We start from the raw sequence: 23618 nt of genomic DNA, 5'->3' as shown, positions 1-23618 counted from the left end.
GATCCAAAAATGGGGAGAATTTAACAACATGAGCAATTAAGATTACATGTTTCCCTGACCTTATTAAGAAGTTACATGTATGTTAGCAGTGTACTTGGAGCCAGGAAATGATTGTAACAGGGTATAGCCACCTGTTAAAAATCACCAACAAAAGTTTTTTAACACAACAGAACATGATCTGAAATTGTGGAGAAATTAACAACATCAGCTAACCAGATTGCATGTTCCTCTGACATTAGCATGTAGCTACATGTAGCAGTTTACTTGCAGTCAGGAAATGACCGCATAAAGCCGCACTTCCTCCTAAAAAAATTACCAACACAAGCTTCTCATCACAACTGGATATGTTCCACCAGGAATATGATCTGAAATAGTGGAGAAAGTAACAACATCAGCAATCAAGATAATATGTTTCCCTAATGTTAGCATGTAGCAGTGTATATAAGGTAAACCTTTACAGTGCTTGGAGCAAATGACCATATAAAGAAAACTGACAAGCTGATATCAGCTTGTTTATAAAGTAGGAAAACAAAGTCGGAAACAAAGTATTCAGAACGGTCTGAAGCCTGGGGTTTTTGCTCAGAGGGATTACTTTCACATACATTTATTTGAAACTTTGGCTATGTTTAACATGAATATTCGACATTTTAACATTTTATATGTGACAGAAAATAAAGAAAAGCATAGGACAGTGTATGTAGTTGTGAAACATGCACACACACAAGCTAATTGTTCATTAAGGAGATTTACAGATGTGTGTAAAGTAACACTTTATTCATAACTAACTTATTAAAAACCACAATCTTGCCATTTTCAGTGTGTATTCAAAGCTCTACACATGTAAAATGTACCCATCTTTACAGCTGAGCAGCTGCTGATGCCCAGCTAAGCTGATGGAGGGCTGTTTTTTTTTCATTTCCATTTCCCTGAAGCCTAATTCTGGTGTGGTGTGGAGCGGAGCATGGCAGGGAAATAGGGAGAGAGAGCGCCAGACTGCAGCCCGCTCAGCTCAGCCTGGCCCTGCCTGGCTCCGCTCAGATGTGTCACTTTAATCTGCTCTGCAGGGCCTGGCTCCACATCTGGCCTGCTGCTGTCTGCCTGCCAGAGAGGACAGGAGCGACACACCCTCCACCCCAACAAACCTCTGACCCACAGGACACTGACAGAGGAGTCCAGGAGAAACAGGACGGGTGAATGAGAGGAAGACAAGAGGAAGGAACAGGAAGGTTGATAAGGAGAGGCTGATAAAAAGGGAGGGTTGACTCAACATGCGCCTTGTCAAAATAAATCCAAACCTATATGACTGGACCATGTATGAATTTAATTTGAAAGGACAGACACAGGAAGAGGCCACGCTCAGCAGTCAGACAGGAGTCATGTTACAAACCAATCACAGCCAACAGATATCTTTCCCTTCTTCTGTAAATATTCAGTCTGATAAATACAGAAAAGTTGATCATGTTAGTGCAGGGCTACCCAGAGCTTTACATCTGTCTCATGGACGATAGGCCTACACACTTATAAACAACACCTGGAAGAAGATCAGCTCTGCACTCAGGATTCAGGTCAATAGGCTATATGGTGCTTGTTAAGGTTGCTTAGCAACCTCAGATGCAACCTGTAGCCGCGCTCTTGAAAGCTGGCACAAAAAAGGCGCAAGAGTAGTGCTTAGTATCCGACCTTGCATTTTCCAGGTGGTTAAAGACACAGCATGTGTACGGCCCCCAATTTCCAGGGCTGGTACCTGTGGTTATTCCACAGGCTAGTTAATAACATGTCGGGCAGGAAATCCAAAGTGTGGGATCATTTTGAGAAGGTGAAGAACCCAAGGTGATATGCAAACTCATCTTCATTGGTCGACTACAAACATGACGTATCATCTGAAACATGGAAGTAGCTACATGCCCATTAGCCACTTAGCACAATCATTACTGCTTTGCTGACAGCATCATTAACAGGCGGCTCGCTCAGTGTGTGACATGCACTTGTAGATAAAATATAAGCCTATATTAATGAAGCTTCATTAGTACGGTTTTGTATTTCTCTGTAAGTCTATGGATATTCTCATTTATCCAGGTCAATTCCATTTTGGCAACAATTAAATCGTAAGCAACTGGACTTTGATTTTGTCTAGAAGACGTTTCGCCTCTTATCCAAGCGGCTTCATCAGTTCTCAACGCATCGGTCTGACTGGTTACCAGTGAACCACTGTCGTTGTGTTTCTTTGAGCCACTTGAGGTTAGTTTCGGGCAGTCTTTGTTGTTCAGTCTCTTAGGTACAGCAGCAAGGGCCGCATTGTAACACCACTTATCCCCCATTTACAATGCGGCCCTTGCTGCTGTACCTAAGAGATTTTATTAGTTTATTAGTTTTTTTATGGTCATGGGTAAACTGAATAGCTCTGACACACATGCTTGTTATCTGATGGAGATTTAGTCAGTCTACAACTCACGAGGGATGAGCCAGTACATGATAATCTGTATCTGTTTAAGCAACACAATTATCTATAACCTCCTGAGACCTGAACTTTTGTTTGGTGTGCATTTTCAATTTCTCCTAGCTATTTGGGATCAGTAGGACCTGATAGGCATAAAAAATTAAACACTGTAAACAATAAGTAAGTCCCAGTGTCCTCAAAAGAGACTACGTCCCATTGTCCTCAAACAAGACGATAATAATGTCCCAAAGTCATCAAACGATATGATTGTGAAGTCCCAATGTCCTTAAATGAGACGACATGAAGCCCCAATGTCCTCAAATGAGACTACGTCCCATTGTCCTCAAACGAGATGATAATAACATCCCAAGTCATCAAACGATATGATTGTGAAGTCCCAATGTCCTTAAATGAGACTACGTCCCATTGTCCTCAAATGAGATGGTAATAAAGTCCTTATGTCCTCAAACAAGATGATAATAAAGTCCAAACATCTTCAAATGAGACCATAATAAAGTCCCAATGTCTTCAAACGAGACGACAATAAAGTCCCAATGTCCTCAAACAAAACGACAATTAAGTCCCAATGTCCTCAAACAAGACAACAATTGAGTCCCAATGTTGTCAAACGAGACAATAATAAAGTCCTGATGTCCTCAAAAGAGACAACAATAAAGTCCAAATGTCCTCATACAAGATGACAATTAAGTCACAATGTCCTCAAAAGAGACGACAATTTAGTCCCAATGTCCTCAAACAAAACAACAACAAAGTCTCAATGTCCTCAAACAAAACGACAACGAAGTCCCAATGTCCTCAAACAAGACAACAATTAAGTCCCAGCGTTCTCAAACAAGACGATAATAAAGTCCCAATGTCCTCAAACGAGACGATAATAAAGCCCCAATGTTCTCAAACGAGACAATAATAAAGTCCTGATGTCCTCAAAAGAGACAACAATAAAGTCCAAATGGCCTCATACAAGATGACAATTTAGTCCCAATGTCCTCAAACAAAACGACAATAAAGTCGCAATGTCCTCAAACGAGATGATAATAAAGTCCCAGCGTCTTCAACCAAGTACTTTCTAATTAACGGCATTTTATCTTGTTCCTGTTGCTAAAATTGGTCCAATTTGTTGCTACATCAAACTACAAACACTATTAATCATAACTAAACAAGTCTGAACCATAAAATGTGATCAGGTTTTGGACCTTGTTCACTTTCGTGCCAGGTTCAGCTGCAGACTGACTTGGCAGAGATGGCTGCCATCTTGTTTTTACATGGATTAATGTATTGTGGTCTTACTACCACTAGATGGCACAAAAAAGTGTCCACAAACAGGGACAACAGGTTCAACCAGTTTAAAAAAACTTTCTCTTAAAGTAGAGTACTTAGAGCCTGAAATATCACCTCAACGCAAAACATTAAGCAGCGAACACAGCGGTTCTTATTGCATCATAAGTCGTGGCCCTACGATTCAGTAGATGCTGTCATCCTACAGTCTGCATACATCAAATGTCTGTAAGAGTCTTAACACTGTAAAAGAAGTATGACAACAATGTTAATGAAGTTAAAAAAACAAGAACGAAAACGCACTGTATTTGTTCCAAAGTAAAGCTTTAAAGACACACGGTGTGGTTGTTGGAACTCACAGCCCACACATTAGCCACTCAAACAAGTTACATAATATCCAACCCTTTCCTGCAGTCACTTTCCTCGATTTCTGAGTCCATTTGCTGCCCTCCATCTGAATTTTGCCCACCATAGTAGTCATGTGATTGCAAACAAGCTATTGATATCCGTATCACTTTAAGCCCCTGATCAAACAGAAAGCATTTCAGCAGCTGGAGGCAACTTTTTGTAATTGTTCTTAATGAGAATGAGCCTTTTTTCTTGGGGTTTTTGCGATGCTAGACACCTCGCGTTTCTGCGCTCTAGGTGTCTGGTGTTTTTGGCGGAGCGCTCCAAACTCCTTGAGCTGCCCCATATCATCTCTTTTTTCATCATATTTTTTTCCATTGTCCAATTGGATGATTTGAGAGACGGGCCTTCTGTGGTGGTCACGACAACAAGTTTACAGTTGGTAAACAATGGAGTAGAAAGTAGCAGTTGCTGGATACCCAGAGCTATAGGGACCGATGATAGATAGCAGGTTGTAAAACTGCCCCCGAGTCATCCTAAAATATGCTTGGAAACATCCATCATGGAGGCGAAGCTCCTGGACCAACAGGTGGTACTCCCCAAGATCCCCGTCAAAAAGCAGTGCGGTGCACCTTGTGTTTTGCAACCTGCATAACGCTTTCTATGTGTTCGGGGCCTAATGAAACTGGTATGTTAACTTTTCCACAATACCCAGCCCTAAACAGCAGTAGCAGTCTTTTCCCACTAGCCGATCATTTTATCACAAAAAGTATTCTGGTAGACGATACCATCCAAAGACCACTGCCACAGTAAACCATGAGGGTACAGGTCCAATGAAAACACACATATCTGGAGCTGAAAAACTCACCGGTTTGTTGTCTTCATCCTCTGATGACTCTGAAATCTCCTCCTCCTCGAGAAACTCCACGTCTGACTCTCCGGGCGCGATGGGAACAATGACAGTCAAGTTGGGGTTCGTCATATAGCTGTCTCCCTCTGGTATGATGTACTTCTCTCCATAACGTCCAAAAATCCCACCATTGCTTTCCACATGATTTCCGACCAGCTTTATGGCCTGACTGGCGTCTTTGGCCTTCTCCTTCCGACGCTTCATGCCGCGGTTGAAGAGGTCCACAATGCTCGTGATGAGCCAGGATCCACCAGAGTGGATGCGGGCAATGGCGATCTGGATGTTGTTCAAATCGCCGTCTTCGTCGGGAGCGGAGAGGTTGTCGGAGCTGAAGGAGCTGAGCAGCAGGGCCAGAAAAAGATTCAACACCTGTAGACAGACAAATGTCATGTTACTTTTGATTTGGAGAAATGTCAGAACGTTGTTATAATTTTATAGCCTGAATATGGCAGATATTTGTTTACGCTGTCTTCATGTCAACATTCAACAGAGCACAGTTTAGTCTGTAAGCTAAAGGATAAGAGCACCTAGTGGATGACATGACCTCTCTCATATTTTGTCAACACTGGGAAATCCTGCATTGTAAACTCAGGAGGATATGGCACATATGGCTTCAGCTGCTTTCAGCTTCACTGAGCTCAAGTTTCCAAGCATCCAACTCCCAAGTAATCTGTCTACTAGCTTAGAGAGCAGCATCAAGCACATCTCTGCACAGCAGCATTTGTGTGTGTGTGTGTGTGTGTGTGTGTGTGTGTGTGTGTGCGTGTGGGTGTGGGTGTGTATGGGCGTGTGTACTGCCTGTGTGCATATGTGATGTGCACAGTTGGTAAGGATCATCTTTAGCCACTGAGCCAGTCAGAGATGGGGAGCATGAGCAGATGATTAGTGATGAATGCCCTTCGACCTTCTCGCCCCTAAGCATCCTGGATAATCCCTTGGATAAACAGCTTTCCCACGATTCATGTGCAGGGGAGGTTTCTGTCCATTAAACTCTATAAGAAGCACTGTTGTGATCTGGGCTTTGCCCTAATGAGACAACAGGGTCACCGAAGGTGTCCGTATCTTACTGTAAAACAAGACAATCCATCGTATGCTCTCAAGCCCTTTAACCTCTTACCTTTTATCAGAAAGGGCAGAAAGAGTGCAACAGTCCCATGGCCTGTCCGCAGGGCTTTGTAAGATTTTGTTTGATGATTACGATATGTAAACACCTGTATTTCCTGTGTCTTAGTGATTTACTTATGCAACCTATCATTCGAAGGCTATACTCCCTGCGGTTTGATTGATGTGGACCATTTCAAGATACAACCCCTTCAGCAGGTTCAATAAAAAATTTTGTTGGACAAAAATCAAACAAATAAACAGTTTTAATTCACCTATGGAGCCTTACTGTAATTTTCAGATCAATATCATACCAACAAAAACAGTCCTCAGAAACTCCCAAATGTCCAGACGATCAAAATCCAGTAAAATATTTAGTCCAAACACATTATTACATCTACAGTATACCGGGGTATTTAGAAATTTAAAAATTTTCATGTCCTCTCCACAGCCTACAATAGCCAACAACTGGCCCAGTGGCTTATGGGTCTTGTAGTCAATCACACTCCTAACCTCCACGGGAGTTTTTATCTCTTTCTTGGCATTGCAGACTGCTATAAATGTACAGAAATTACAAACAAGAGGCTCCTCTTTAAAAAAAAAATATACTCAAGTAAAATACAAGTACCTAAAAATAGAGAGTAGAAGTAGTACAAGTACAGTATTCAAGTAATGTATTAAGTTACTTTCCACTACTGCTGGAGGGAGAGAAGACGGTTGATGTTGTGATTGCACATTTTTTAAGCCTCGCCACCTGTACAGCTTTGCATTCTGGCATGGCTCATAATGCAGTTTACAAAAATAGAATGATGGCAGCTAACACTTGAAATTCTTAATGTTTTATAAATTTTAAAAAGAAGTGAATAATAAACAGGCTGAAAGACAACTGTCGCTTGATCAGTGGTTCTCAACCCAGGGTCTGGTGACCCCCAGAGGTCAGTGAGAAAGTTTCAGGGAGCCAACAGAAAAATAGGGAATAGTTTATTTTCAATATTTAATAACTAAAGAAGTGAGCCCAAGGTGAATAAGAGTCATTATTGATTACACTGATCCTAGGTTTCACTTTCTCCACAGTTATCTCCTCAACTGTAATTAAAAACTTTAGTGTTACTGTGAAGGAATTTTATTGTGTTACAGCCTTCAACCTCAGTCAGTAAAGGACATGGGAGAAGGCCTAAAAGAGGCCTTAAGCTCAGGCTACTTAACCTTTGTTATGAACGCAATCCATCTTTGGTCTCCAAGTTCTGGCGGAGGGAGTACAGCTGCCCAGATAAAGGTGCCTACATGGCTTGGTTGCCATAGCTCCCAAGATTAAGGTGAAAGGAGATTGCCCTGTGCTCCAGGCTCAACAGATGAAAGTCTCTTTTTAAATATGCGTGTCTTGTAAGAGACAGTTGAGGTAATTTAGAATGAGCCAGGTGAGCATGCTTGTTATTTAGAGCGCTTTCAGACCTAGAGTTGTCTTGCTTTGGTCTGATCAGGTACTAATTTTGTTAAAGTTACATAATTGCCTAGAGTTGGTTTGTGTTCTCACAGCAGCATTTTCATGCAGACCAGATAAAATGCCTTGTGTGAGAAAGCTGCTCTTGATTGGTCAGAATTTCCATTGAAGAGGTCAGAACATGTTCTCACCACAAACGAACTGCACCAGAGTTGTTTGTAACCGGACCGAGACCACCTCTTCAAGAAGGTCTCAGTCTGGTTGTTTTGGTGCACATCTGAGTGAGACCACTGTGTTCACACCTGCCCAAACAAAAAGCACTTAAGGGGCAAACAAGCTTGAGTTTAACTGAACCAAACCAAACAGGACAGGTGTGAAAGCACATTTAAAGCGACACTTGGAAATTTTACGCTTTTCTTTGTTTAGGTTAAAATGCTATTAATAAGCTGATGGCACACTGAAATATAAGTGAATTCCACCAGAAATAAAAACTCATAATTATACCATTCTCATATGGTTCTAAGAAAACTCTGACCAATCATTGCATTCGGACCGAATGCAATGATTGGTCGAGCATCCTGTTTGTCTTCCCCATGTGGAGGCCTCCGACTGACGTAACCGCTCGCGTAACATCACCTCTTATGTAATATAGGCTACAACGTTATATATGACAACACAGCATCCAGTTGCTAACAGTTAGCCTACTGTAGCCTTACGTTGCCTGAGCCTCTTTGTTTGTTGCCAGTCACCAGTACTATCTAACGTTAGCGTTTACGTTATATTATAAAACTCATCAGTCATCACTGACCCCGGATAAGTTTCAAAACTCCGGGGTTGTGTTTGACTGTGCAGGACAGGTAACGTTATGTTTAGTTTGCTTCTAATATAACATTATATATGACAACACAGCATCCAGTTGCATAGGCTAACGTTAGCCTACTGTAGCGTAGCCTCTGAAACATTAACGTTATCTTCCTTGTGCGTTTCCACTCACTAGTAATGTTAACGCTACTACCTAACGTTAGCACTGTAACCTTATTCTAAAACTCATCACTGACTCCGGTTGAGTTTTAAAACTCCAGGGTTGCGTTTGACTGTCTTGATTGTAACGTTACACTCACTCTCCTCTTCCATGTATCTAACATTACCTTGCCAACGCCTACGTCTATCATAGACGTAATGAGGGCGTAATGGAGGAGGGGGAGTAGGCCTTTGGAGGGAGGTGGAGTTGCAGGAGGAGGAGGAGGATAGGAGTTGTGGATGGTAAAATTTTCTGAGCTAGTATTATAGCATTGCATAATTTCTAAGAATTGGATCAATGAACATACTAATGTTTGCAGTTGAAGAGCAGATAAACACACTGTTAAATCCATTCCTTACACTTTTGCTTGTGTTTTTGGTTTTGGAAAGGTGATTAAAAAATGACTTGATTAGTATGACTTAGTTAAAGGTGCTGTATGTAAGAATGTGGCCAAAACGGTTACTGCACTCAAATTCAAATTACTGCCACAAGTCGTGACCCCCCCCCCCCCAAACACACACACACACAGAGATTCGAGGTTGCTGGACAGCTGCACGCTGGAGATGGATTTGCCTGCCTGTGGGCGGCTGCCGTGGCAGGGCTGCGTCGCCGCGTCCTTGATCGTCGGTTTTCCAGCGGACCGTTCGAGCAAGTCCGGCTTCTCTGCTGCTAACACTGCTGCCGGAATACAGCTGAGGAGGAGCCGGCTGCTTATGCTATGTACCGGGACACTGCTAACGCTGCTGCCGGGATACAGCTGAGGAGGAGCCAGCTGCTAATGCTGCCGTGCTGCTGTAGCTCAGTTGTAACTGTAACTGATGCTGAGACTCTACTGACTGTGTGACTGGTAGACGGCGGTGGGTGGCACAACAGGCCAAAACAAATTCAAAACATAAACATGATTTGCGGACTGTAAAAATGCTTTTTAAATGCGAATATTCTGGCTGTACTGTTGTTGTCGGTGAGATCAGTATGTTATATGAACATTATTCCTTAGTCTCTGTGACATATTAGGATGATTTTACAACTATTTGCTTTAGATTTCTTACATATAGCTCCTTTAAAAAAAGGGGCTACACTTGGTCGCTGTGTCATGAAATGCATATCTGTGCTACTGTGCATCTACAGAAACTGTTTAAAAAGCATCACCTATGGATCTGCAGGCAAAACAGAGTCGGTCATCACCCAGGCAAAGAGTAACAAATATTTTCGAGTGAACTAAACAGGTTTTAAAACACTTCCGACAGACAGATACATTTCAGAGCGTAGGATTAAGTGAGGAACAAACTAGCGTTTAATGGCAGAGGGAACAGAGGGCATGCTGGGAACAGGTGTTTGAACCGTATCCAGCAGGCCTCCACACTCAAAGCCTTGCTCCATTTTTTAAAAAGCATGACAGGGTTTTATAACAGTTATGTGACAACTGAATTGATTTCTGTATAATATTTTTCTAACGTGTGCTTAGCATGAGAGGGAAAATCCACAAGCTGGAAGTACATTTCTTTCTTGTTTGAACTTGCATAATACAGACTGTATCTCCTGCTAATTTATGTGAGGGTCAGGCCGAGAGACTTAATGTACTCAGGATGAAACAAATGCTGAAAATGGATCAGGGCAAAACTTCATGATAATAATAACACAATCAAACTATAATTTAGAGTCACCAGTTAACCTGCATGTCTTTGGACTGTGGGAGGAAGCTGGAGTACCCGGAGAACACCCACGCTGACACGGGAACAACACGCAAACTCCGCACAGAAGGGCTCCCCCACTCTGGGTTCGAACCAGGAACCCTCTTGCTGTGAGACGACAGTGCTAACCATTTGATTCATCAGCCTCATATGCCTCAGCAGTCAGGAGCCTCAGAGTCAGCAGCCACCACCACCAGGGTCTGAACCCCATGGGGGGAATTTTTTTGCTGCTGCTCAGTTAAACCAACACATTCTCACTCCAACCCTGCGACATATTGGACGTTTGGTCATGGACTTTCCACGTCCACATACGACGTACAAGGTACCCTGGGTGTGTTGGTTGTTGACGTTCTGGGACACCATGTCACGTTCAGCCTGTTACATGCATTGTCTTCTTTCAAAATACACTTCTGTTTTCACAGGAAATTTAACATTTACATACAGTCTCTTTCAAATTAAACTCACTGCATTGGTACAACACCACAAATTGACTTTTTTCCCTTCAACAACAACAACACATGGTTGGGTTTAGGAAAAAAGAACAGGGTTTGGCATCTTATGAGATGTGAACACCACTCTCTCAGGTGAAGGTCGGTGTTTGCTGGACCCATCCACCACCCCTCCCACCTGCCCCAGTTGGACTTTTGCCACCTTAACTTTCGTCCTTGTCCCGCCGCGTTTCCCCCTGATGCCACTAGGTGCCGTTAAACTATAACGGCAACCAGCCATGTGTCATGTTCACGTTAAAGGACACCTTTTTTCATTGGATTCTGACACTGCAAGTCACTGCCCAGGCGAAGGATTTCTACGACTTCAGCAATCAGTTGTCTAAGTGATAAAAAAAAAAAGAGGTTCTTAATCTCAATGGGACACTCCTGGTTGAATACAGCAAATCAACTGAATACTAAAAATACATACATGTACAATATATACATATATAAAATCACAGAAACAGACTACAACACTGCAATGTGTGATTTAGATATTCCAAGAATCAGCACTACAATGACACCACATTCAGAGTAAATCTGACCATAAATAAATGCTGCGACTGCTGCCTGTGCTTCTGGGTTTTGTTTTTTATCCATTCTCATTAACGTTAGCTTACAGGACACAGCTGGACAACACATCACCATATGGATGGACCAACAAATGTACATATCCTTGCTGTGGCACAGAGCGACAGCAGTTGTGTACAAACAGAGCCGTTGTACAGATTATTATTTTCACAGAAACAGCTGCATGTGATAATGTACACACTGCGATTCATCCTTTGTGACACTCAATACCTGCTGCAAAGGCTGGAACGACACAGAGAACACTCTGTGGCCTTGGCTGATCCTTTGTACAGTACTTAGGTCACAATTTCACCCATAAGGCTTAATTCATTAGCTGTGGATAAAACATTCAGTCCTGTTGGACATGAGACTGCGATAAAGCCGCTCCTAGTGGAGAGTGTGTCTGTTGAGGCTACAGTTTGCACGACAGCATGTGCAGATAATACATATCTTGCTTAGGAGGGAGAACAGATGGTTTATACTATGTCGTCCAGACATGATCTGCTTTGAAGTCTGCTAATGCTAATCTGCAAGACAGTTAGCATGATGCTGTGACACAACCGCATTCTCAGTGACCAGCGTGCGTTCAAGAGCGCTGACAAAAAAATGCACAAACTGTTGAGGCTACACAGATATCTGAGTTTGCAAAACATATCAGGACAAGGCACCAACAACTGTACGAGGATGTCCCGTCTTCATAATATGGAAATCACCAACCCTCACTGGTGCAACGTAATCCCTGATTACTCATGACATCATCATTTGGATTACAGTTGTTTGCAGTGGCGTGCAATTGAATTTCTCTGTAAGCACTTCCTGTTATCATTTACTGTTTAAAGGAACACTTCAACCTGCAAAATGATCATTTGCACATCAGTTACTCACCCTGTGTTACACTGAATTCATGAAGAAGTTTTTCATGCATGCCTCCACGGTGAACAAAGAATCCAAAAACGGAAAAGAGTCTTGATGAGTTGAAGTCATAAGAGTCCGTGTTTAACAACAGCTAAACTATGTCAAAACATCCGATGACAAACTCTTGCACAAGTCGTGCAGTTTAATCCAAGTCTCATTTATGCAGTTGTGTGCTCAGTACTTTCTAAACAGACAGCTAGGAAACTGAAGAAAAAGTCGAACTTTACTACGCTCTCTTTAAAGCCAGACTCCACTGACAAAAACAGACATTTTACCTCACTGAACATGGGAGCTGCTGGTCTACACCTGCCTAGATTAGTTAGTTTGTCTTATTGTTTGACTTTGGTCAATTTGATCTAACGCTTTATAACAGCAAAGTCACACACAATAACACAAACAAACTACCAATTGAGGCAGTGGTAGACCAACAGATCCTGTGTTCAACGAGGTAAAATGACAGTTTTTGTCAATGGAGTTTGGCACTGAAGTGAGCATAGATAAGTTTTACTTCCTGTTTTGTTCCTAATCAAAAAGGACTGGCTGTTTGGGAAGTACTGACACACAACTGGATAAATCAGACTTGGATTAAACTTCATGATTTGTGTGAGAGTTTGTATATGAATGTTTTGATATAGTTTTGTTGTTGTTAAACACAGACCCCTATGACTTTAATTCATCAAGACTTCACTCAGTTTTTGGATTCTCGGTTCACTGTAAAGGCATCGGAGAAAAAAATGTTTTCGCAAATTTAGCGGAACACATGCTGAGTAACTGATATACAAATGGTAATTGTTTGGTTGAAGTATTCCTTTAAGGCTGGTTTTATTCTGTATTTTTGTTATTGTCAAATCCAATAAATTAAAAGACCTAACCCAACAATGTATTTGTCTTTCAATACTTTCCAACATCTCCAGTCTGTCTTTGGCTCTCAACCCAAAGTGACATTGGTCCCTCTTAAAGATGTAAACTCACTTAAAAAAAAAAAAGGCTACATAATCCCCTTAAACAGCAGGGCTCTGTATTTTTTTTGCAAGCATTACTCTAGCAGGAGTTAATGGCACATTTTCAGCTGCAGATTCTGAGTGCTTGGAAGTATTTTTCTTAGTACTGACTCAAGATAAGCAACAGTGCTAATGTTGATCCTAATGCCCTGATCACACAGAACGTGTTTTAGCAGCTGGAAGCAACTTTTTGAAGTTGTTTTTAATGAGAATGAAGCTTTTTGCTCGCGTTTTTGCGCTCTAAGTGCCTGGTGTTTTGCTGGAGTGATCTGAACTCCTCGAGTTGAGAAAACTTCAACTCAAAGCAGAAAAGCGCCCCACATCATCTCTTTTTCATGATCATGAAACTAGTGGTAGCAGTTGCTGGATACCCAGAGATATACGGCCCGACAATAGACAGCAGGTTGTCAAACTGCCCCCAAGTCATCCTAAAATATGCCTGGAAACAGCCATCATGAAAGCAAAGCTCCTGGACCAACTCCCATGATCCACCCTCTTTTTTAGGGTCTCATGTACCCACACAGATCTCTGTTTCCCTGTGCCCAACAAACTATTTACTGACAGCATCTCACCCTCAACCAGAGCTACAGCAAGTTCCCTCTGCCTCAACATTTTAGGAACTAGATCCTGATTACTGTCAAACAACTAAAATAAATAAACTGTAGCTTGATTACATTAGTTGGTTAGATTAAGGAGTTGAGTCTGTGGTTGCCTGGCGACAATGAAAAGGTGCAGCAAGCGTTTTTTTCCCCCCACTAGTGGCAGTGCAGCGCATGTTTCTGTGTGATCAGGGCCTAATGAAGGAACACATCAGATGTAGCCGAAATGACCTGGCCCAGCATTGGCATGCTGGAAGAAATAAGTCAGACCACATCTGGTTGCCTGAATCGGCTGAGACTCACACCACAGAATCAGGCAAAATAAATTGGTTCGATTGAGGCTGCTGCTGATACTGCCATCACTGGGATCACTCAGTGCAACGGTGTAGCTCCCTGATGTTTTTTTACAATAATGGATGTCTCTGACACAGAGGATTGGCTTCAGAGTCAGTACCTGTTAATGTAAAGTAAGATTTATTTTTGTGAATATAGATTTTGTAGATTACCTTCCTGGGATTATTGAGATATTTTACATAATAATGATAAATCTTCACAGTTCCTTGTAGATTTTAGTTATGGGATGTGCACAGAGCAGTGGTGTAAGGTAGTTACGATGAGCCCCAGGGCACATTCTTGTGACAGGCCCTAACGCACGCTGGTTACTAGTTATCAGGTGTACACGCATGAACACACACACCACTGGCAACTGTTTAATACTAATTTAATCCAATATAATACTCACCACCAGGTTTCCTATGACCATGACCAACATGAACACCAGGATGCAGAGTGGCTGCCCGGCCACTTCCATACAATCCCACATGGTCTCGATCCACTCGCCGCACAGCACGCGGAACACAATAAGGAAGGAGTGGAAGAAGTCCTTCATGTGCCAACGAGGCAGCTGACAGTCGATGGAGATCTTACACACACAGTCCTGGTAGTTTTTGCCAAACAGCTGCATGCCCACCACAGCGAAGATGAAGACGATGATGGCCAACACCAGCGTCAGGTTTCCCAGGGCGCCCACGGAGTTGCCGATGATCTTGATGAGAGTGTTGAGGGTGGGCCAGGACTTTGCCAGCTTGAAGACTCGTAACTGAGAAAGAGAACAAATGATCCTGAATCTTTACCAAAAAAACTGTTGGGGGAATTTATAAAAGGATTGTGCGTGCGGTGAGAAAGCTGCCCATCACTGATGTGCTTAACAGCATCGGAAAAACACTGATTTGTAATGTGAAACTGCTTCATTCAGTGTTTTTACCTGTTTTAATCACCTGGTCTGTTTGTTTTGGAGTCTGTTACTTTAAATTTGATGATGGATTATAAGATGTTTAGAAGGAATAAAAATAGCTATTTTTATTCCATGAGTAATGAAAATGGCCCAACTCGAGGGGCGGCACCAAGCATGCATTTGAAAATATCACTGCACGCAATTGGATAACACTACGACCAATCAGAACAATATACGGGGTGACGTATACGCTTAGCTACCAGTGGAGCTAACTGGTAGATTAGACTCTTGCTGTATCCGGTCGGCAAAACAGCAAAAACGTCCTTCTTGCAAAGGAAAGATTCGAGCGCCGTCTTCTGTTCCTCTTTTTAAAAAAAAGCCAAGTCTAACTCGTTCATTGTAGCGGCCAAAGCTGTTTCAGACAACTAGTGTTCATCCGTAGCCATCTTGCAATGTTTACTGACTGATTCCGGACTTCATCGTTGCAGCGCTGTTGTCATTTGTTTAGCTCGCCTCTGGCCCGCCTATATCAGATACACCGATGTGATTGGTACAGCTCGGTTTCATGGGCATAGGTAATGAGTAGGGATGCACCGAATATTCGGTAACTGAATATATTCGGCCGAATATTGCAAAAAAACACACATTTGGCATTCGGTGGAATAAGTGAAAAGCAAGGCCGAATAATAGCGGTGTGTGTTAACACAATCACACAGCATGTGGTGATGGACGAAGCAAAATGTCGGCAGCGTGGCGATATTTTACTCCGTCTGTCACTGCACTCGCATTTGTGACTAAAAATAGTTTTGTTCAAGCAAAATAAATCATTCAGCACGCTGTGCGAGCAGCCTACAGATTTCAACCAGCAGCAGAAACAAAAGGCGAATCCCGCTGGTTGTGGGTTGAACAGGGGTCACAGACACAGACAGGAATGTATTCCTGTCAAATACAGCGGCCATAGGCTTACCGACGACGGAGAAGTCCGGCTCCAATAATGTCCTCTTCTTGGCGTCATGACTGCCCAAAAGTACCTGGACAGCCGAGCCGTGGCAGCACACAGGTATGTGATGTGTCAGAGGAGAAACGAGCTGTTCACATTTCTCTTTTTGTGGCAGGTAACGGTCCACAAACCTCACCGCACTTTAGGGACTGTTCATTACTTATGAAGGGACTGTTCTTTACTTGTCAGGGGAGGAGGGTGGCTGGTTGATTTTTATTTTATTTATTTATTTTATTTTGATCCCCCCTATGTTAATCACTCATTGATGCTGTTTTTGAAGTTTGAATAAGTCAATAAGTAATTTATTCTATTGAAATATCATTGATGTATTATAGAAAAGTGATTTATCTTTTTATAAATGACAAAAGGCACATCTGCCTCATTTTCGCTGTGGTATCGTGATACTACTCAGAACCATGATATTTTCACTGGTATCGTACAGTGGGATCCAATTTTGGTACCGTGACAACACTAATCTGGAGGGGGTTCATCTGCAAAAACTAATGAAAAACTAAACAACGGTATTCGGTATTCGGCTATTCGGCTATTCGGTATTTAATTTTATTCGGCTTCGGCCACAAATTTTCATTTCGGTTCATCCCTAGTAATGAGCATCATTACTGATTGCCAGAGTGACTCGCTGAGCAAATTCAAATTGTGCTCTCGCGAGAACTCTGGATTTCTAGGGTAGAATAAAAAGGCAAACAATGCCAAAATGTTATAATGAAAAGGCACATTTTTTTTAAAAAAAATGTACATGAGTGAGAGTTTTACCAGTCTGAAAGATCGCAGGACAGACAGCCCCTCCACATTGGACAGACCCAACTCCATCAGACTGAGGCAAACAATGACGCCATCAAAGATATTCCAGCCCTGTTGGAAGTAGTAGTAGGGGTCCATGGCAATCAGCTTCAGCACCATCTCAGCTGTAAAGATCCCTGTGAAAACCTATAGCGGACACAAAGGAACATAAAAAGAGTAACAGGTGGAAAAGTAACAAAAGCTTTTCTTGTTGCACTTACTCATATTTGTAACAATGGATAAGGACTATGGGGAATGTGGAATATGTTGCTTGTAGTGACCCACAGAATTATCTACACCCAACTCTGCAGTTCCCCTCCATGTGCATTTAGTGTCTTTTAGCTCATTGTTTTGATTTTATGGCCCAGAAATATACAGTACTGTTTGGTTCAGTCTCACCGCTCTTATCAACCTTGTTTTCAGCAGCAGGACCTTGCAATTTTCTCTGCACCACAAAACATTGTAGTTTCCCTTGAGTTTCACCGATCAACATCATCAAACTCCCTTCCTTGTTTCTGGTTGTGAAGATGCAGACCTGTGACATGAATGTCTCATGTTTACCAACATAAGTTACTTCTAAAGACCATGCAAGATGATTCTCTCAAATTCTACATGAAAGTAGGGGTATGCTGTTTCCCATTGCGTGCAACATTGTGCTTGAACACAAACACTTTTCTATTGCAGAGCACACCCACAGAGTGGCTTTAACATCTTGACAACAAACTAGACAAATCATCATAGGGGCACTTTATCCTGTTAAAAAATCACCGAGATACTATTCTAAACACCAGAATACATGTTCCATCAGGAATCTGATCTGAAATCAGGGAGAAATTTACAACATTGGCAACCAAGATTCCATGTATCCCTGATGTAAGCATGTAGCTACATGTAGCTGTTAAGTTGCAGCTGGGAAATGACTGAGTATAATGGCATTTTCTCCAATAAAGAAATTGCACATAAAAGCTTCTAAACAATTTGGGGCATCGGTAGCGTAGTGGATAGTGCCGGCGCCCCACGTACAGAGACAACGCCTCGCTGCAGCTGTCGCAGGTTCGACTCCGGCTTGCAACCATTTGCTGCATGTCACCCCCTGCTCTGTCTCTCACCCCATTTCACTCTGTCCTGTACATTAAAGGCAAAAGCCCAAAAAATAATCTTTAAAAAAAAACCAAAACAAAACAAAAAAAAAAACAACTGGACATGTTCCAGTAGAATTATGATCCAAAATCAGGGAGAAATAAACAAATTCAGCAAAGAAGATTGTTTTCTTGACATAAGCATGTATGTAGCAGTGTCCTTGACTGACCTTGAGTGAATGACCGCCTATATCAGCACTTTCTCCTGTCAAAAATCACCAATATAGTATTCTAAATACCACAAGACATGTTCCAGTAGGAATATGATACAAAATCAGGGAGAAATTATCAACATTGGCAGCCAAGATTACATGTTTCCCTGATGTTAGCATGTAGCTACATGTAACAGTGTATTTGCAGCTGGGGAATAACTGCTTGTAGCAGCACGTTCTCATGTTAAAAATCCCCAATAAAATATCCTGAACACAAGATATGTTCTAGTAGGAATATGATCCAAAGTCAGGGAGAAATCATTAACAACGGCCACCAAGATTACAAGTTTCCCTGACATTAACATGTAGCTACATGTAGCAGTGTCCTTGCAGCTGGGGAATGACTGACTGGAGGAGCACTTTCTCCCTTTAAAAATCACGCATAAAATCTTCTAAACAAAAAAGAAAGAAGAAATGATCAACATCCTCAACCAAGATTATTCCCTGACATTAACATGTGGCTACTTGTAGCAGTGTATGTAATGTAATCACTTGCAGTACTGTGCCCAGAGCCGGTAACCATATAAAGAATTCCTTCACAAGCTGACGTCAGTTTGTTGGAAGCAGAGTATTCAGAATGGTCTAAAGCCTGAGGCCACATTTAACATGAACATCTGATATTGTAGCATCATATATGAGACAGAAAACCGTAACAAAAAAGTTAAGGTAAAGGTCAAAATGAAAAACTAGAAAACACTAGAGTGGCTACTTCTGCACTGTGACTGTTTTAGGACCCAAATGTCCATGTAGTTCAAGAGAAAATATCAAGTATTACTTCCATTTTTCTTTGTTAAAGTAGGTTTTTAAACCTGAAGACACCAGCAGAGTCTAGAATTTACCAGTAGAGGGAGATGGCAAAATACAAATGAGGGAATCAGTCCCCCCTCCTGCTAAAAATACTCCCTCTTACCAAGGATAATCGCAAATAGTCTAAAGCAAAACCTTTGACAAAGGATCAACAGGGCCCTGTTTGACCTTAAGCCCAGCACAGCAGCGGCTATAAAAAACTCAGCTGTCTGATATAGAAATACATTATCTGAATGAATGCTTTCCTCTTTACTGTCTTCTTAGAGAAGCTTTCAGTCCTCTCCACTGCTGACCCAACAGCACTCAGGTTAAAGTGTCTTAAATGTTGGAAACCTGCCCACCCGAATCATTGAAAGCCCCTTACCAGATTGCCCACTGAAAGCATGGTGTTGAACTCGTCAGTCATGGGGTAGTGCTCCAGGGCCATGAAGAGGGTGTTCAGCACAATGCATATGGTGATACCCAGATCCAGGAAAGGATCCATCACCATTAACTTCACCCACTCCTTCATCTTCAGCCACCAGGGGCAGCAGTCCCATATCAGGTACTTCTTGGCGAATGTGTACCAGCATGGATGACACTTCTGCCTCGACACCTCCAGCTCTGCAAAGAGACATCGAGGTGAACTATTTATGTGCAGGCCTCTTCTTAAAATCAAACCTGTGCTTGCTTTTCCTTTTTCTAACACTTGAGGATACAACCTGAAAGAGCCAGCATGTACAGCTCAGAGTGTGATGCTTCAATCTGTCATAGGTCTCTAAAGATAAGGGCAATATCTTTAAAGAAATAATTGGTCATTTTGGAAAATTCACTCATTTGCTTTCTGGCTGAGAGTTGGTTGAGAAGATCGATACCACTCCTGTGTCTGTAAGGTTTTTTTCCCGTTTTTTTTGTTTTGTTTTGTTTTTTAAGTTTTGTTTATATAAATTTTCAGGGCATACATGAATCAGTAGTTCAGTGCTTAAGTTTCAATGCTCATTTCTGGACAAGAAAATATACATAGGTAAATACCTCTATACCTGGAGAGTTGGAAAGATAGTAATAGGGATGATAGAAATTAAGTAAAAAAAATACTTAAATAAATGAATTATATACATTATTTAATTAATAAATGAAGATAATAATAATAATAACAACAATAATAACAATTATTATAATGATAATAAATAGATATAGAAATAATAGACAAAATAATAGATAAAAATAAAATAAATACAGCCTTGGTAATAACCCTAAAATTGAGTAAAAAAGATTTAATAAAATAAAAAAATAAAAAAATAAAATTAATATAGAAATATTTAATATGAATAAATATAAATAATAATAATAATAATAATAATACAAAATTCTAATTAAATATTAATTAATAAATAATAAATAAATAAATACAATTTACAGTTAAAAAAAAAAGTTAGCTTAGCTTAGCATTAGACTAGAAACAGAGGCAAACAGCTGGCGTGACCCCGTCCAAAGGTAACAAAATCCACCTACCGCCTAAAGTTCACCAATTAACACATTAAATCATTTTGCTTAAAAAAAACAGTACAAAAACAGCAGTGTAAAAAATGACAAGTTGTACTTGTACCTTACTGTACCTTGTACTTACAACGGTTTATGGTGACGGCAAGACTCCAGGAAGTAAATTAAGCCAACCAAGAAATAGTCTAGCACACAACCCCTTGTAAAAACCATAATGTGTTGATTTTAGACTCCAAACAATTAAACAGAATTTAAAGGATTTATTTAACTTAAGAGGTTGATTTAATGCCTTTAGACAGAGCCAGGCTAGCCGTTCCCAGTTTTGTTGTCTGGTAAGAGCTTCATATAAATCATACAGACAAAGAACAGTATTGACCTCCTCAGTGTGACTTTTGTTAACAAAAATGTTAGTGGTGGACTATCAGACATTCACAATGAGACAAGAAAACTGAGTGAAAAATTATTTCATGAAACATTAGAAAATGTTTTAAACTAGGAAGCTGAGAACGGCAGTGCTTGCGATTATTTTCTAATGCCGTATGAGTGGTATGAGATCAGTGCTCCAAGTGGCTGGTAAAGGCCAGTGAATAGTCTGCGCCAGGATGTTTCTCACACCAGAGCAATGTCACCTGTTAGCACTAATTAGTTTACAAGGAGAAAATATTTAGACTCAAATATTATGACTTCTCAGGCTCAAACTACGAGGCATAAGAATGACTACAATGACTAGCATGTTGTCTAAAAACTAACACTACATCAAAAATAGCTGCCAAAATGTAACACTGAACCTTCTCATCTAACTCTCAGCAAAAAAGCAAATAAATGTATTTTCCAAAAAATCAAACTATTTCTTTAATATCTAAAAGGACTCACCACCCATGGCATCGCTGAGGAAGCTGACAGAGCTCAGCCCTCTTTTCCTTTGCACTGGAGGAGGATCAGTCACCGTCGGGGAAGGCTGGAGGAGATGTCTGGGTGCTGTCTCCTCTTCAGCGGTGGGCTTCTGGTACACAAAGATACACCCAAAAAGAAATACATGATTTTGCTCCCCTTTTAGCAACGAATTAAGACCTTCTTCACTGTTAAAGGATTCTTTGATCACACCCATCACTCACAGCGTCTTCCCTGATCCTCTCCATGCTGTAGGCAGGCATGGAGGTGGGAGTGTGCAGGCCCAGAGTGGTGACTCCATTGTGGTCCAGGGAGATGTTAAGTCTGCCATTGACGTTGAGGCTGGGGGTGAAAATCTGGGAGCAGTGGCTCCGCACGCTGCCTGTCCTCCTCTTCCAGGGCGTCGCTGTGGAACTGGTGCGACTCCTGATGGCGTCCCCATGAAAGCTGAACTCGTCGTCCCCAAACTCAGCCTCTGAGTTGTTCCGCGCCCGGAAAGCGCTGAAGATGCTGACCTGGCTTCCTCTCCTGGTGCTCAGGGGGTGAGAGGAGAGCGTGGCCAGCAGAGGGTGGACTGGGAGGGGAGACAGAGGAGGCTACAAAGACACAGAGGACACATTAGCTCCTGTGGCTTTTCATGAGAACATCAACGACTGGGCGGACAGTGTGATTGTTGGGTGATGTACCATTGGTTCATCCAGTGGGTCAAACTTCTCTTCAGCAGCTTCCTCTGCTGTTTCCTCCGACAACGTCCTGTGCGATCTTCTCCTTCTGCTGCTGCTTCGACGTATGCTGCCTGTCTTCAGACAGAATGGAGACAACTCCGGGGACAACACTGAGTCTGTATCCTGTGCTTGTTGTCTTTTTACTGCCAACTTCACACAGAAAGAAAAGGTGTTACAGGAGATCATTTTTTGCTTGACTTCAATTGAAAATATAAAAATCTACATTGCACCCACTCTTTGCTCTCTGCGAAGGTGCTCCATAGCCAGCTGAAACTCCCTCTCCTTCTGCCAGGCCTCAGCGATGGTCGCCTGATTCTGCTCCTCGTAGGCCATGGCCACCACAGCCAGGATGAGGTTGACCAGGTAAAAGGAGCCCAAGAAGATTACCAGCACAAAGAAAACCATGTAGGTCTTCCCTGCTGAGCGCAGCGTCTGAGGGAGCAGATATGAAATCAGTCATTCACATGTTTAAGAGTCGTGTTTTTGTAGATTGGCATAATGTACGCTTATGGACAACATTTGACTCAAATGTTCTCATTACACAGCTAAATAGGACACTCATCAATTGTTTATAGTGTCCAACACCTTAAAATTTCCAGACATTGTGTATTTAAAAACATTGGAAATATTTTTTGAGTGGCAACAAAAACCTTCCTGTCTGTATTCAGATTGTTTTTTAGTGGTTTTTAGTGGTCAGCACCAACAGCAAGAGGGTTCCTGGTTCAAACCCAGTGATGGGGGATTTGAACCCCAGACTGGGAGAGCCTTCTGTGTCAAGTTTGCATGTTCTGTCTGCGTCAGTGTGGGTTACTATGGCTTCCTCCCGCAGTCCAAAGACATGCATTCATTCATTTTCCGTAACCACTTGAGGGCTGGAGTGTATCTCAGCTGACACTGGCTGAGAGGCAGGGTCAGGTTAATTGGTGACTCTAAATTGGCCGTAGGTGTGAATATGAGCATGAATTGTTCTGTCTCTAAAGCCCTGTCACCATCGAGCAGTTCAGTTAGATACGCTTTTTTCCCCGTTTCCACTGTAAAAAGTTGTGGATGGTACCGATGGAACCGTTTCGTACCGTCCCCATTTTTGTTACCCCCTCTGTTGGGGTACAGAGCACCCAGATCTGGTACAAAAGATGGAGCTGTGAATACTGCAGTCTGTTGATTGGCCAGTAGTGGACGGCTCATGTAACCACTGTTCATACTGTGGAGAGTTTTACATATAATAAACTGTAACTACAAAATGAAAGGATGCTTTGCTGGCTCTTGCAGCAGCTGGAGTCTGAGAAAAAACTAACTCCATTCCCTGGGCCGACTGCTGGTGACTTTTAAGGTGGAACGTTAACTAGTAATGTTACTCAGTGCATGAGGTGACAACTTGAATCCATCAACACACCTTAAATTTCACTGTGACAACTTTGACCATCACTTTAGTTTTATTGTCTCTCTTGGATGACATACACTTTTAGTAATGAGTGGATATTCAAACGTTGAAAAATATATGTTAATCTTGAC

At 41.8% G+C, this 23618-nt stretch overlaps 1 protein-coding gene across 1 annotated transcript in view; it reads right to left on the bottom strand.

Annotated features, from left to right (window-relative positions):
* The window catches only part of LOC125902249 (sodium channel protein type 4 subunit alpha B-like), a 64187-nt gene that overhangs the window by 20163 nt on the left and 20406 nt on the right, over positions 1-23618 (bottom strand). The window contains exons 9-17 of the mRNA XM_049598453.1: positions 22337-22538; positions 22068-22249; positions 21606-21977; positions 21364-21493; positions 19376-19614; positions 16827-17000; positions 14561-14917; positions 4950-5360; positions 2207-2222 (exon numbers count right to left, since the gene is read on the bottom strand). Coding sequence (XP_049454410.1) covers positions 2207-2222; positions 4950-5360; positions 14561-14917; positions 16827-17000; positions 19376-19614; positions 21364-21493; positions 21606-21977; positions 22068-22249; positions 22337-22538 — 2083 coding nt within the window. The remainder of the gene's footprint in view (positions 1-2206; positions 2223-4949; positions 5361-14560; positions 14918-16826; positions 17001-19375; positions 19615-21363; positions 21494-21605; positions 21978-22067; positions 22250-22336; positions 22539-23618) is intronic.

This window comes from Epinephelus fuscoguttatus, linkage group LG15 (assembly GCF_011397635.1).
Source record: "Epinephelus fuscoguttatus linkage group LG15, E.fuscoguttatus.final_Chr_v1".
NCBI classification, from domain to species: Eukaryota; Metazoa; Chordata; class Actinopteri; order Perciformes; family Serranidae; genus Epinephelus; species Epinephelus fuscoguttatus.
The sequence above is the reverse complement of the archived record's forward strand: the minus strand, read 5'-3'. Positions and strand labels throughout refer to the sequence as shown.